Below are 15,126 nucleotides of genomic sequence, written 5' to 3' on the forward strand. Positions count from 1 at the left end.
ATAAAGATCATTTAACTCCTCCCCTATTAAAAGTTTGAATCACCCCCCTTTTCCAATAAAAAAAAAAGCACAGTGTAAATAAAAATAAACATATTGCATCACCGCGTGCGGAAATGTCCGAATTATAAAAATATATCATTAATTAAACCGCTCGGTCAATGGCGTGCGCGCAAAAAAAATCCAAAGTCCAAAATAGTGCATTTTTGGTCACTTTTTATAACATTTAAAAATGAATAAAAAGCGATCAATAAGTCCTATCAATGCAAAAAATGGTACCGTTAAAAACTTCAGATCACAGCGCAAAAAATGAGCCCTCATACCGCCCCATACACGGAAAAATAAAAAAGTTATAGGGGTCAGAAGATGACAATTTTAAAACTTATTAATTTTCCTGCATGTAGTTATGATTTTTTCCAGAAGTCCGACAAAATCATACCTATGTAAGTAGGGTTTCATTTTAATCGTATGGACCTACAGAATAAAGATAAGGTGTCATTTTTACCGAAAAAATGTACTACGTAGAAACGGAAGCCCCCAAAAGTTACAAAACTGCGTTTTTTTCAATTTTGTCGCACAATGATTTTTTCCCCGTTTCACCGTAGATTTTTGTGCAAAATGACTAACGTCATTACAAAGTAGAATTGGTGGCGCAAAAAATAAGCCATCATATGGATTTTTAGGTGCAAAATTGAACCACCCTACTTGGGAACCACGAAAAGGCTGGAATGGAAACCCCGAAAGCGCTCCCTGGAAGGGACCGGGACAATGACTCCCTGGATGAAAAGGGACTGAAGCACCCCCCCCCCCCCCAAAATTCCCTCGCTAGCGAAGGAGACCGAGTGGCTCCGGAAGAGAAGCAATTTCGATCCGGTATCCGTTGGACACCACGTCCCTGACCCAGGAGTCTTGAATGTTCGCCGCTCAGACGTCTTGGAAAAATAAAAGACGACCTCCCACCCGAGAAAAATTTGCGGGTGGGGGTGTCCCTTCGGAAGTGGGTTTGCGGGTGCCAGACTTGGCTGCAAATCGTCCGGAACGATTATCCAATTTTCAAGAGGGGTGCGCCCGGAAGGAGGGAACCTTTTTGTCCCGTGAGGGCGCCTGCCCCGACCCATTATTGGGACCAGAAGTTCGAAAGGACCGAAAAGAAAAAGACTTCCTACGGGAAGTAGTGCGAGCCCTATGCTAAGGTAATAAGGAACTCTTGCCGCCCGTCGTCTCAGAGATGATCTCATCAAGGTGCTTGCCAAAAAGTTGGGAGCCGGCAAATGGAAGCTCGGTAAGAGACTTCTCGGAAGCGGCATCCGCGTCCCATGCCTTAAGCCACCTGGAGCCACGGAGGGCCACTAGGTTACCCGTGGCAAAGGCAGCACAGTGGGCTGACTGCATGGAAGCAGAACATAGAAAGTCTCCAGCCTTGGAGCACTGGAGCGCTAGGTCAGACAGTTCCTCCAGAGGAGATCCAGAAAGAACACGTTGACTGAGTTGGGAGGACCAAACAGAGAGTGCCTTCCGACACCCAGGCAGAAGCAAAGGCGGGAAGCAGAGAGGAACCCGCCGCTTCGAATGCAAACTTTGCCAAGGTCTCTACCCTTTTTGTCTGCTGGATCCTTGAAGGCAGCCGCATCCACCAGCGGAAGCATCGTAGCCCCAGAGAGGCGTGAGACTGGCGGGTCCACCGAAGGAGGAGAAGTCCATTTTGAGATGAGGTCCCTGGCGAAAGGGTACCGCACCTGAACCTTCTTTGCTTAGTGAAACCTCTTGTCAGGATGCCTTCAGGCGGATCCCAGCATCCAACATCTTGGGTGCTAGACGGGCACGATGAAAGGATACTTCTGGAACTACGTCCGAAGGAGTCCCTTATGGCAAAAACCAATGAGTTCACCGTGTCAGCCATATCCGATCGGTCCTCTGAATCAGATTTTTTTTTTTTTTTTTTTTACAAAATGTTAAACTCACTGCTGGCACCAGTTGATCAGAATTATATTTTTTTCTTTCCACCGGAGTACCCCTTTAAATTGCTATAGGACCTAAAATGTGAGTGTGTATGTATATCTATTTATATCTATCCCCTTCATCTACCCACCCCCATTAGAAGGATATTCTCCTACTATATTTATTTAATCCTAGCATGGGAACTATAGTACTAAATTCTAAATGAGTACATCTAGTTGGAGACTATTACAAAGGCCTAAACCAACCTTTTAAGAGGAGGCGATTGCCACCTTTTCAGACTCTGCATCCTGAGAGCAAGGAAAGAAAGATTCAAGGTTCAAGCACATTTCCAAAACAAATATGCAAAAATTTGCAACTTCCTGCACATTAGAGATTATGAATGGGTGTCTCACTGACTGCTGCAGAGACCCTTCAGCGTTGTTGGTATTTTTGTGCTCCAAAAGATAAAATCACTAGTAATAGCAGTAAACAGGAAATTACATCCTGTTTCACAAACCTAAAAATAGAATTGTGCACTTTGTAGAGCACAAATGACTTGGCTTCTACCATTTTGTACCATAGTAAATGCTATAGTCACAATTACATTATCACCGTTATTCTATTCTAGATGTCTGTTAACATCCTATTTTTACAGCTGTCCTAGAGTGAATTCCATCAGCTGCTATCAATTGCATTGGGTGGGAAGGAGCGAACAGATTTCCCATTTTGAACTGTTCAAATCGGGAAAAACTCACTTTTATGTTTTAAGAATCATCGTAAGGTCTCCTATGAATGTCTAATATGGCAGTGAGAATCATTTTTTCTTTTTTGTACATTCTGGATTAGGAATGCTGCCTAGAAGACATGAAACACACTACTACATACATAGAGATACTCACTGTGGAGAAGGATCCTTGGGTCTTTTCCGTGAAGGGGATGGACTTCTTGACGTAGAATGCCTTCGCCTTCTTTCAACTTCCCCATTTTTCACTCCTGAGCGCTTTGGCCTTTCATCTTCTGAAGAGGAAGATGACCCAGAATCTAGAATTTAAATGTTAACAAAGGTTCCATCTGGATTAATTTCAATCTCTTGAGAGGGAAAACAAAACCCTAAGAAAAACATCTCTACAACTAACAGTGATTAACCACTTAACGACGGCCGAATAATGAAGAAAAAAATAAGAAATTAAAAAGTAAACTATTTTGTTTGAGGTTTTTCTTTTTCTTTCAAGTAGTACAGTAATAGATAAGAATGTAAACATGGATCATTTTACAGGAGAAATGCAGCGGAAATTTTATCTTCCCCCTGTGCCCAGGCTGCAAAAAGGAGATTTGTTTTGTACTTCCTGTAAAATCTCTTTCTCAAAGGATCCATTGGGGTACACACCGTGGGTATACGCTACCATCTCTAGGAGGTTTGACACTATGGAAACAGAAAAGTCGGCTCCTCCCAGCAGCGTATACCCGCCTCCAGGTCACTGAGCTGATCAGTTTCAGTCCCAGAGGAATAGGAGGAGACAGACCGGTCAAAGAAAAGAACATGAGCTGTCAGAGAACCAGAAAAAAATAATTGAACACACCCTCGGACAGATAACCAAAAAGAAACACCAGAAAGGGTGGGAGCTGTGTCCTTCAATGGATCCTTCGAGAAAGATTTTACGGTAAATACAAAAAAAATCTCCTCTCTATCGGCTCCATTGGGGGACACAGACCGTGGGACATACCAAAGCAGTCCCTTGGGTGGGCAGAGAAACAGTCAGGCAGACGGCTGAACCACTGCCGACTGCAACACTTTGCGGCCCAGACTAGCATCAGCCAATGCGAAGGTATGAACCTGGTAGAATCTCGAGAAAGTATGCAAAAGCGACCAGGTGGCCGCCTTACAGATCTGCGAGGCAGAGGCCCTGTTGCGGAGGGACCAGGATGCTTCAACAGAACGGGTGGAATGAGCCAAAACTCTAAAGGGTAGGATCTTCCCTTTGCAGCGGTAAGCTTCAGAAATAGCAGATCGGATCCCCCGAGAAATGGTGGCCTTGGAAGCAGGCTGTCCCTTCCGACAACATTCCGTAAGGGCGAAAAAGGAATTGCACTGACGAAAGGAAGAGATGACAGATAGGTCTCAACTACCCGTACCACATCCAGTTTGTGGAGTAAACGCTCCCTGGGATGAGGAGCGGGACAAAAGGACGATGTCCTCATTGAGATGAAAAGCCGAAACGACCTTTGGTAAAAAGGAAGGATCCGGACGGAAAACAACCTTGTCCTGATGAATCACCAGAAAAGGAGAGCGGCAGGAAAGAGCTTCCAGTTCAGACAACCTCCGAATGGAGGTGATAGCTATAAGGAAAGCCACTTTTCAGGAAAGCAGGCTAAGAGAAATCTCCCTGAGAGGTTCAAAGGGTGCACCTTGCAGGGCACCTAGGACCAGGTTGAAGTCCCAAGGGGGAGAAAGGGACATATAAGGAGGGGGTAGAATGAGCCATGACCTGGAGAAAGGTCAGGACATGAGAATTGGATGCCAGAGGGCGCTGAAAAAGAATAGAAAAGGCCGAAACCTGACCCTTAAGGGAGCTGAGAGCCAGCCCCTGTTCCAACCCTGACTGCAATAAAGAAAGAAGACGGGGAACGGAAAAACTCACAGGAGAGAAGGCTTGAGATTCGCACCAACTAAAATAAAGCCGCCAAGTACGGTGGTAAATTTTCGCAGAAGAGGGCTTGCGAGCCCTGAGCATGGTGCGAATCACCAGCGAAGAGAAACCGTCTCAACAGCCACGCTGTCAAACACAGCAACTGTAAACTGGGTTGGCAAAGGGGACTCCGTGACAGTAGGTCTGGCCGAAGAGGAAGACTCAACGGGACGTCGTCCAGGAGCCTGACCACGTCGGCGTACCACGCCCCCTTCGGGGCCAGTCTGGAGCCACGAGAATGGCGGGGACGCCCTCTGCTTTGAGCTTCCTCAGGACCCTGAGAAGGAGAGGAAGAGCAGGGAACAGATAGGGCAGGGCAAAGCCTGACCACGGGATCACCAAGGCATCTACTGCTAGGGCCAGGTGATCCCGGGACTTCGACACAAACTGAGGAATCTTCCAGTTGTGTCGGGATGCGAAGAGGTCAACGTCTGGAGTGCCCCAGAGGTCGCAGATCTGCGTGAAGACCTCTGAATGCAGAGACCACTCGCCGGTTCCCATTCCCAGTTGAGCACTCCCGGAATGTGAATCGCTGAAATGGCCGGAACCCCGTGTTCTGCCCAGAAGAGAATCTTCGTAACTTCGGCCATGGCTGCTGAGCTGCGAGTGCGGTTGATGTACGCCACGGCCGTGGCGTTGTCCGACTGGACTCGGACAGGGCGGCCTTGAAGAAGGGACTCCCAATGGAGAAGACAGATATGGATCGCCCTCAGTTACAAGATGTTTAGGGAAAGAAGGGCTTCTCTGGGAGACCAGCGGCCTTGAACCGTCCGGTCCCTGAAAACCCCGCCCCAGCCCGACAGACTGGCATCCGTTGTGACCACCTGCCAGTGGAGGGGAAGGAATGATTGCCCCTGAAGAAGCAGGGGGGACCGAAGCCACCAGAGAAGGGACTGACGAGACCGTAGCGATAGAACAATCTTGCGGTCGAGACACAGAAGAGACCTGCCCCACCGAGAGAGAATCGCCAGCTGAAGAGGGCGGTAATGAAACTGGGCAAAGGGCACGGCTTCCATGGCTGCCACCATTCGACCCAGGACTTCCATGCAAAGACTGATTGAAACTGGGACCGGCTTCCGAAGAGAGTGGACTCCCGACAAAAGTGTCAGTCGTTTGTCCGGCGGAAGGCGAATCCGAGCAGCGGCCGTGTCGAATTGAAGCCCCAGAAAGACCAGGGACTAAGTGGGGGAGAGGACAGACTTTTTCCAGTTGACCATCCACCCAAAGCGAGATAAGGTCAGGAGAGTGAGATCCACGTTCTCCAGATTCTGGGCTCTGGTGGGAGCCTTGATGAGGAGGTCGTCCAAGTAAGGAATCACTGAGACTCTTCTTAACCGCAACAGGGCAATCACTGGCGCCAGGTTCTTGGTAAAGACCCGAGGAGCAGTGGCCAGGTCGGAGGGGAGGGCTATAAATTTTAAATGACCCTCCGGAACCGCAAAGCGGAGGAACCGCTGATGGCCTGGAAATATTGGAACATTGAGGTAGGCATCTTTGACGTCCACCGAGGAAAGAAACTCCCCTTGATCCATGGACGCCACCGCCGAACGGAGAGATTCCATACGGAAATGACGGATTAGAAGATGTTGGTTGAGACGCTTGAGATCCAAGATTGGCCGCACAGAACCGCCTTTCTTGGGGACCACGAAAAGATTGGAATAGAAACCCCGAAACCGTTCCTCATAAGGAACCAGGACAATGACCCCCTGGATAAGAAGGGACTGAAGAGCCCCTCCCCCCGCGATTCCCTCACTAGTGAAGGAGACAGAGGGGCCTGGGACTGAAAAAACGATCCCTCGGAAGGGAGGCAAATTCTATCCGGTACCCATTGGACACCCACGTCCCTGACCCAGGAGTCCGGAATGTGCGTGGTCCAGACGTCTCAAAAAAACAAGAGACTACCTCCCACCCGAGAAAAATCTGCGGGTGGGAGCATCCCTTCATGGAGAGTGGGCTTACGCGTTACCGATTTGGCCGAACGGTTAGTAGACTTCCAAGAGGGGCGCGCCCGGAAAGCAGGAACCTTTTTGTCCCGCACAGGCACCTGCCCAGACGCTTTATTGTAACCAAAAGTCTGAAAGGACCGAAAAGAAGAGGACTTCCTACGGAAAGAAGTGTTAAGCCTTGTTCTGGGGCAGTAAGGAACTCTTGCCACCCGTCGCCTCCGAGATAATCTCATCAAGGCACTTGCCAAAAAGCCAAGAACCGGTAAACGGAATTTCAGTGAGACTTTTTGGGAGGCGGCATCCACGTTCCATGCTTTAAGCCATATGGAGCGACGGAGGGCTATCAGGTTCCCGGTGGCAGATGCAGCACAACAGGCTGACTGCATGGAAGCAGAACACAAAAAGTCTCCGGCTTTAGAACATTGAAGAGCTAGAGCCGACAATTCCTCCTTAGGGGCTCCTGAAAGAATACCCTGACGGAGTTGGGAATGCCAAACCGAAAAGGCCTTAGATACCCAGGCAGAAGCGAAGATAGGAAGCAGGGAGGAAAAGGCTGCTATGAAGGCATGCTCCGCTAAGGTCTCTACCTTCTTGTCTGCCGGATCCTTGAAAGCAGCCGCATCCACCAGCGGCAGCGTAGTAGCCTTGTAAAGGCGAGAAAACGGTGGGTCCACCGATGGAGGGGGAAGTCCACTTAGAGATGAGGTCCTTGGCGAAAGGATATCGCACTTGGATTTTCTTAGAACCCCGAAACTTCCTATCAGGATGCCTCCAGGCCGATTCCAGAATGGCGTCAAATTCAGCATGAGAGCTGAACACCTTGGGTGCCGGTCGGACACGATGAAAGGAAACTTCTGGAGTCACGTCCGAAGTTTCTGGGTCCTCTAGAAGAAAGTTGTCTCTTATGGCCGAAACCAATGAGTTCACCGTGTCCACTGTGTCCGATCGGTCCGAGTCAGATGCTGAATCGGAAACCTCGTCCGCAAGTTCTCCAGGAGAGTGTGAACGAGTGGATGCAGCCCTGGAGGAGGGAGACTCCGACCGGGTGCACGGCTCTGGAGAGCCAGAGCGGTGACCACGGGAACACCTTCTGGAAGAATGACGTTTGCGGCCAGAAGGAGCGGTGAGGCGAGACCTACGAGGGGATCGCCCGTATCTACCAGAAGACCCAGGGGATGAGTCAGAGGAGACACCTCTAAAACGCTTGTGAGAGCGTGAAGCATGGGGAGAGGGGTAGCGGGTCCCCCTGGAGGGCCGGTGCAAGGTGGACCTCTCCAAGGCAGTCACCACAGAACGGGAGACCTGATCGGATATGGACTGGAAGAGGAAGAAACCCAGGCTGGAGGGGCAGCCGAAAACACCAGGTCTGCTAAAGCATCCGGGGCAGAAATGGCAGGGGGGGTCTGGGGGAGCAGGCAGAACAAGTGGGTTAAGCAGAACCTGGCATTTTTGAATTACAGCTTTTACAGGTGTAATGAGTAACAAGTACTCCAGTTAACTGTTTAGAGCAAGGAACAGTTCTGGGCACAGACATAAAAAAAATGAACAATCTCACCCAAGCCCGTGTCCCCAGGGAGCTGCTGTGAGGAGAACTCCGCTTAAAGTCAGTGAGAGAGAGATAGAGAGAGAGAACGCCAGCCAATAGTAATGGAGGGCTGAGCCAGGTGATTGGCCCTTGCAGCTCCCATGTGCGCTCACAGCGCTGATTGGTGGCCAGTTCGCACCTCTGTAGAAGCTCCAGAAAAAATACATTAAGAAATAATAATGGCGCCCGCAGCTGCCGAAACGAACGTAAAACGAGCGTTATGCTCTCGTAGAGAAAAGTGCTGAGCCGCGGCTGCCGAAGTAACTGTGCCCCACACACTGACTGCCTAAAAGACTGCTCCCCCATATAATGAAGGTGCTCCTTTCCTGCAGGGAATATCCCATGACCAGCCCCATCTCACACTGCTCAAGTATGAGCTAGTAGTCCCAAAACTGGGAGACTCCAGATGTTGCAAGTCCGACCTAAGGGAAGGAAAAAATACTCACCTTAGTCTGAAGAACTTACCTCAAGAAGTCTTCAGAATGTAGTCTTCAGTCAGCATTGTCACCTGCAGCAAGCCAAGCTCATAGCGTGAACAGGGAGGCAGGGGGACCCGGACCCATGAGGTATAACCCCAAGCGCTGACCGTTGGCGAGAGGGGGTTAACAGTACATCCCAGATGCCTGCCACCTAAAACCCCAGAGCAGTGTCTATCCTCCTTAGACACTAAGCTGAAACTGATCAGCTCAGTGACCTGGAGGCAGGTATACCCTGCTGGGAGGAGCAGACTTTTCTGTTACCATAGTGTCAAACCTCAGAGACAGCAGCGTATACCCATGGTCTGTGTCCCCCAATGGAGCCGATAGAGAAAAACAAATTTTAGCTCACCCGACTACGTTCCCCAGTTGCGGCAGCTCTGTACATGATAGTGTGCTCAGCCTATCACCGGCCGAGGCAGGACATCGCTGCGGCCGACGATACGATGACCAGTGTGAAGCACAGACCCGAGCAGCGCTGAAGGAACGGGACACAGATACTGGAGCAACGTAGGAAGTAGAGATGAGCGGACTTACAGTAAATTCGATTCGTCACGAACTTCTCGGCTCGGTGGTTGCTGACTTTTCCTGCATAAATTAGTTAAGCTTTCCGGTGCTCCCGTGGGCTGGAAAAAGGTGGATACAGTCCTAGGAGACTCTTTCCTAGGACTGTATCCACATTTTCAAGCCCACCGGAGCACCGGAAAGCTGAACTAATTTATGCAGGAAAAGTCAGCAACCGCCGAGCTGAGAAGATCGTGATGAATCGAATTTACCGTAAGTTTGCTCATCTCTAGTAGGAAGGTAAGCTAAAATTTTGTTTTTTTCTGTAGCTCTGGCACTGGGGAAGGTAAAAATGTTCTGCCGCATTTCTCCTTTAATTGCATTGATCCACAGAAAAAAAAATAGAAGAACAATTTTACATAATTGTGGATTTTTCAATTTGCCCACAAAATATTTTTGGGCTGTGTCTTACATTTTTTGGTATAAAGTGAAAAATTATTGGCCACACAAAAGATGATCTAACATGGGTCTGTTAATGAAAAAAATAAAAAAGCTATGGCTCTTAGGAGGTGAGGAGGAAAAAAACGAAAATGCTAAAATGAAGCTGGCTTTGTCCTTAAGGCCAAAATGGGCTGTGTCCTTTTAAGCAAAGCAAGTTTACAAAAAGTTGATTTTTATGCTTACTGTAAAATCTCTCTCGGAGGATCCATTGGTGGACACAGAGACCGTGTGTATATGCTGCTGCCACTAGGAGGCAGACACTAGGCAACAAAAAGAAAGTCTGCCCCTACCAGCAGGATATACCCCGCCTACCAGACCTATCAGTTTAATCCCAAAGCAGTAGAAGACAGACAAGGAAAGAAAAAATAAAAATAAAAACAGCAACCGTCTGTGGAAACCACAGACAAAAAAAATAACCAAACCAAGCCTCAGACAGGCAACCGAACCAAGGACGCTAGAACAAATTGGTGGGTGCTGTGTCCCCCAATGGCTCCTCCGACAAAGATTTTACAGTAAGCATAAAAATCTACTTTTCTCGTTTGGCTCCATTGGGAACACAGAGACCGTGGGATGTACCAAAGCAGTCCCCGGGGTGGGAGAGAACCCAAGCAACTCCGGTAGAAGGCTGGGCCACAGACACCTCCAACACCTTGCGACCCAAACCAGCGTCAGTGGACGCAAAAGCGTGCACCTTGTAAAATTTTGTGAAAATGTGCAAGGATGACCAGGTAGCAGCCTTACAGACTTGCAAGGCCAAAGCCCTGTTGCGGAGAGCCCAGGAGGCCCCGACGGAACAAGTGTAATGAGCTGAGCACCGGAAAGTCGGAGTCCTCCCTTTGCAGCAGTAAGCTTCAGAGATGGCAGAACGGATCCACCGCGAAATTGTCACCTTCGAAGCAGGAAATCCCTTACGACGACCCTCCGTAAGCACAAAGAAAGAGCCACACTGGCGAAAGACTAAAGTGCCCAAAAAGGTAAATCCGAGCGGCCTGTACCATGTCAAGATAACGAAGGCAAACGATCCCTGGGATGGGACGGAGCTGGACAAAAAGGACTATATTCTCATTTAGCTGAAAGGCGGAGACTACCTTAGGCAAAAAAAGATGGGACCGGACTGAAAACAAGAGAGAGCAGACACCTGACCCTTTAGGGAACTGAGAGCCAAGCGTTGTTCCAGCCCAGACTGTAAAAAGGAAAGAAGGCGTGGAAGGGAGAAAACTGGGGAGAAGGATTGAGAATCACACCATCAAAAGTAGGACTGCTACGTACAGTGATAAATCTTCGCAGAGGAAGGCTTGCGTGCCCTGATCATTGTGCGAATCACCTGGGGGGAGAACCCCTTGGCCCTTAGAACTGTGGTTTCAACAGCCATGCCGTCAAATGCAGTGACAGTAAATTGGGGTGGCAAAGAGGACTCCGAGCAGGTCAGGACAAACTGGGAGGTGCAGCGGTACATCAGTCACTAGGCGAACCACGCGTGCCTGGGCCAGTCCAGAACCACGAGAATGGCAGTGACGCCCTCCACTTTGAGTTTCCTCAGGACCCTGGGAGAAGAAAGAGGAGGAACGGATAAGGGAGGACGAAGTGTGACCAGGGAATCTCTAAGATGTCTAACGGCTAGGGCCATAGGATCTCGGGACTTTGCGACGAAGCAAGGAACTTTCTGGTTGTGGAGAGAGACTCGAAGAGGTCCACGTCCGGGGTGCCCCAGAGGTTGCAGATCTCCACAAACGCCTGTGGATGAAGAGACCACTCGCCGGGGTCAGCAGAGGAGCGACTGAGGATAATCCTGCGATCGAGGGATAGCGGAGACTTGTCCCACCGGGACAGAAGGGAAAGTTGAAGAGGCCAACAATGAAACTGAGCAAAGGGAACGGCCTCCATGGCCACCACTATCCGACCCAGGACTTCCATGCAGAACCGAATCTGTGCGGCCGCTGAGTCCCAAGAAGATCAGAGACTGGGTGGGAATCAGGTTGGACTTGTCCTGATTGACCAACCAGCAGAAACGGGACAAGGTTTGAAGAGTGAGAAGGAGACTCCTGATTTTGGTCTCTGGATGGAGCCTTGACCACGTCGTCCAGGTAGGGGTTAACGGACACCCCCATGCACCCCTGGGTTCGCAGGATGGCGATCACTGCCGCCAGGACCTTGGTGAAAACCCTTGGGGCCACGGCAAGGCCAAAAGGAAGGGTCACAAACTGAATATGGCCCTCCGGAACGACAAAGCAGAGATAGCGCTGATGCGCCAGAAAAATTGGGATGTGGAGGTAAGAATCTCTGATATCCACCGAAGAAAGGAACTACCCTTGATCCATGGGTGGCGGTTGAGGAGTGGGTGGCAGTTGAGGAGTAGGTGGCGAGTGAGGAGCTTCAGATCCAGGATCGGGTGGACGGAACCTCATTTCTTGGGGGCGAACAGGTTTGAACAGAACCCCGAAAATGCTCCTTGGGAGGAACTGGAATGATCAATCCCTGATCGAGAAGGGTCTGAAGCACGACCCGAAAAGCGGAAGCTGAGGAAGGAGAGCAAAATCGAAAAAAGCGGTCCCTTGAAAGGGAAGCAAGCTCGATGCTATAGCCGTCGGATCCAAGAGTCCTGCACGTGGGCACGCCAAACATCCCCAAACAGGGACATCCTCCCACCGAAAAGAATATCCGGGTGGGGGCATCCCTTCAGGCGGAGGGAGGCTTACGGGTACCCGACCTGGCCACAAAACGGCCGGAACGGTTATCAGACTTTTAGGTGGGGCGAGCCTTGAAGGAGGGCACCGATCTTGCTGCCTGACCCAAGCCAAAAGAAGGTTGACTTCCTGTGGGAATCGGTACGGCGAGACTTGTTCTGCAGTAATAAGGAGCCCTTACCTCCAGTAGCCTCGGACATAATCTCATCCAGGTGTTTCCCGAAGAGTCTGGTCCCAGAAACAGGAAGCTCAGGGAGAGATTTCTTGGAAACATCATCGGCATCCCAGGCCTTGAGCCACATGGAGCGACGAATCGCCACCAGGTTACCTGTGGCAAAAAGCCGTACAACGGGCAGATTGCGGGAAAGCAGAGCACAAGCAGTCTTCAGCATTGGAGAGTTAAAGTGCAAGATCCACCAAATCTTCCAAAAGGGGCCCCGGGCAAAATGCCCTGGCGGAGCTGGGAAGCCCAGACAGAAAAGGCTTTGGACACCCAAGCAGAACTAAAGGCCGGAAGCAAGGATGAACTCACCGCTACAAAGGCGAACTTGGCCAGATTCTCAAACCTCTTGTCCACCATGTCCTTAAAGGAGGCTGCATCTGCCAATGGTAGAGTAGTCCCCCTGAGTTTGTGTCTGGATGCTTCCATGCCATTTCTAGTACGGTGTCAAATACAGAATGAGAGCTGAATACCTTAAGGAGAGTGATGGAAGCGATGAAAGGAAACTTCGGGAGCTGGGTCCGAAGTTCCGGGGTCCACCAGGTGAAAGGTGTGCTTGATGGTTAACCCCAAGTTGTCAACCATGTCAGACACGCTGGCTCGGTCCCCTGGATCAGAGGCAGAACCTGACGCCTCATCTTCCAGCTCCCCAGGAGAATGGGAACAGGTGGAGGCAGCCTTAGATGAAGGCGAGGTGGACCTGGCAGGCAGACCTGGATACCTAGGACTCCGATCAGAAGAGTTACCCCTAGAACAGGGTCGTTTCCGGGGGGGGCCAGCGAGGAAAAGGAAGACCCATGAGGAGAGCAGCCCACACAAGCATAACAAGTGACCAGGGCCTCAGTGACCTGTCTGGGGTCTTGGTTCAAACACAGGTGCAAGCAAAAAGGAAGTTGGCAAAAAAATAAAATAAAAATGGAGCAGTCTCAACAGATGTCTGTGTCCCTCAGATGGAGAGGAGAAGCAGGCTGTAGTGTGAAGAGCCAGCACTCTGTCCAGGAGTGTGAATGAAGGGCTAAGCCTAAGGAGAAAGGGGCAGAGTCATATCCAGGCTGGCCCTCATTGGAGGAGAGGAGAGAGGCACCCAGGGATGACCCCTGCAGCGCTGGCCATAGGATGAGGTGAAAAGGGGGCCAGAACCCCCCCCCCCCTCCCCGAAATGCTGGCAGACGGGGAGTGGGCGGAGCTATATGCTGCGACTAGGTCGCAGCCTCAATTAATGACCCCCGGAGCTCTGAGGCGCATCGACAGGGAAGGTAACCCCCGACGCTACGGTTGCCTCACACGTGTAGGCGTCCAAAGTGAAAGTAAAATGACGGTCGTGCGTGTACAGCGCAGCCACCAGGTTAGAACTGCGGGGCTCTCAAAATTGCCCCAGGTGAATAAAGCTTGCCCTAGTGACTGACCCTGACTTCAGGATTGCAGAGCAGGAACTGTCCCTAGAATGAATAAAGAGGAGTGGGCCCAAAACAGGGGGAATACAGAGGTTGAAAAAACTGAATAAAAGAGAAGGAAAAGGGGGAAAAAAAAAATATTCTGTCCCGGGAAAACTTACCTACTGAAGTCTTCAGACAGCTATTAAACACCTGCTTCAAGCCGGGGTGAGACAGCGAGACAAGCAGGGTAGGTAGCGGGACCTGGACCCAAAGGTGCAACCCCAGGTGCTGACCGGTGGCAAGGGATTGACAGTGCATAACTTGATGCCTGTGCCCCTTCTTCGCAAATGGGGGAACAGTGAGTGCTATTGCTCCTGAACCCCCATCTAAAAAGAGAAATAAAAAGGAGAGAGAAAAAAATTTAAAAAGCTGCATACGGGACCCTAAACTAGAAAATAAAAAGACTAGGCCTGGAGAAGTCCAGACCTGTGTCTGCCTCCTACGGACACTAAGCTAAAACTGATAGCTCAGAGTCTATAGGCGGGTCTGACTTGTTGCCTAGTGTCAGCCTCCTAGTGGCATATACCCAAGGTATCTGTGTCCCCCAATGAAGATGAACGAAAAAATTTAAACGTTTACTTTAACCAGTAGAAAAAACATTTAAGCATGTCTGTCATCCTCCAAACTAAAGTGTACACACTAGATTTATTATTAATACAAGACAAAAATTTTCTAATCAGTTGGATGGATTGGTAAATCCCAGTCTATGAATATAAAAAAATAAATAAATTTATGAACAGAAATTACCTGAGGAAGACTGCTGATTTTGTCTCCTATACTGACGACGTTGCTGTACTGAATCGGATGTCCCCATTTTTCCTCCCTTATCATCATCTACAAAAGCAAAGTGGATCTTGAAACTGAAAAATACATAGATCTTGCAATTCTGAAATAAGTGCAGTTCCTGATGCTGGGGGGTAGTCAGACATTTATTAAGGAAATTTGACACGATAGCTACTTTTTACAAGCCCCTTTAGTACTAGAGAAGGGGTAGACCGCTATTGTAAAAAGCTTCTCACCCTCTGATATGGTTGTCCATTTATCGGACCCTTTTACATACCCTTTTCTGTCTTCTCCCAAGGAAACTAAGGGACAAACAACGAATTTGAAGTTGGAGTATTGTGCCTTTTTAGTAGACACTTGTTACAATAT

At 49.6% G+C, this 15,126-nt stretch overlaps 1 protein-coding gene across 8 annotated transcripts in view; it reads right to left on the reverse strand.

Moving 5' to 3' along the window:
* Positions 1 to 15,126, reverse strand: part of SRRM1 (serine and arginine repetitive matrix 1) — a 52,037-nt gene that overhangs the window by 9,700 nt on the left and 27,211 nt on the right. For 6 of the 8 annotated variants that reach the window (XM_056557058.1, XM_056557057.1, XM_056557062.1 and 3 more), the window contains 3 exons: positions 14,722 to 14,808; positions 2,835 to 2,976; positions 2,202 to 2,243 (listed from right to left, as the gene is read on the reverse strand). In XM_056557058.1, the coding sequence (XP_056413033.1) occupies positions 2,202 to 2,243; positions 2,835 to 2,976; positions 14,722 to 14,808 (271 nt within the window). The remainder of the gene's footprint in view (positions 1 to 2,201; positions 2,244 to 2,834; positions 2,977 to 14,721; positions 14,809 to 15,126) is intronic. The other 2 variants (XM_056557061.1, XM_056557059.1) reach the window with 1 other exon arrangement.

Source organism: Hyla sarda, chromosome 2 (assembly GCF_029499605.1).
Source record: "Hyla sarda isolate aHylSar1 chromosome 2, aHylSar1.hap1, whole genome shotgun sequence".
NCBI classification, from domain to species: domain Eukaryota; kingdom Metazoa; phylum Chordata; class Amphibia; order Anura; family Hylidae; genus Hyla; species Hyla sarda.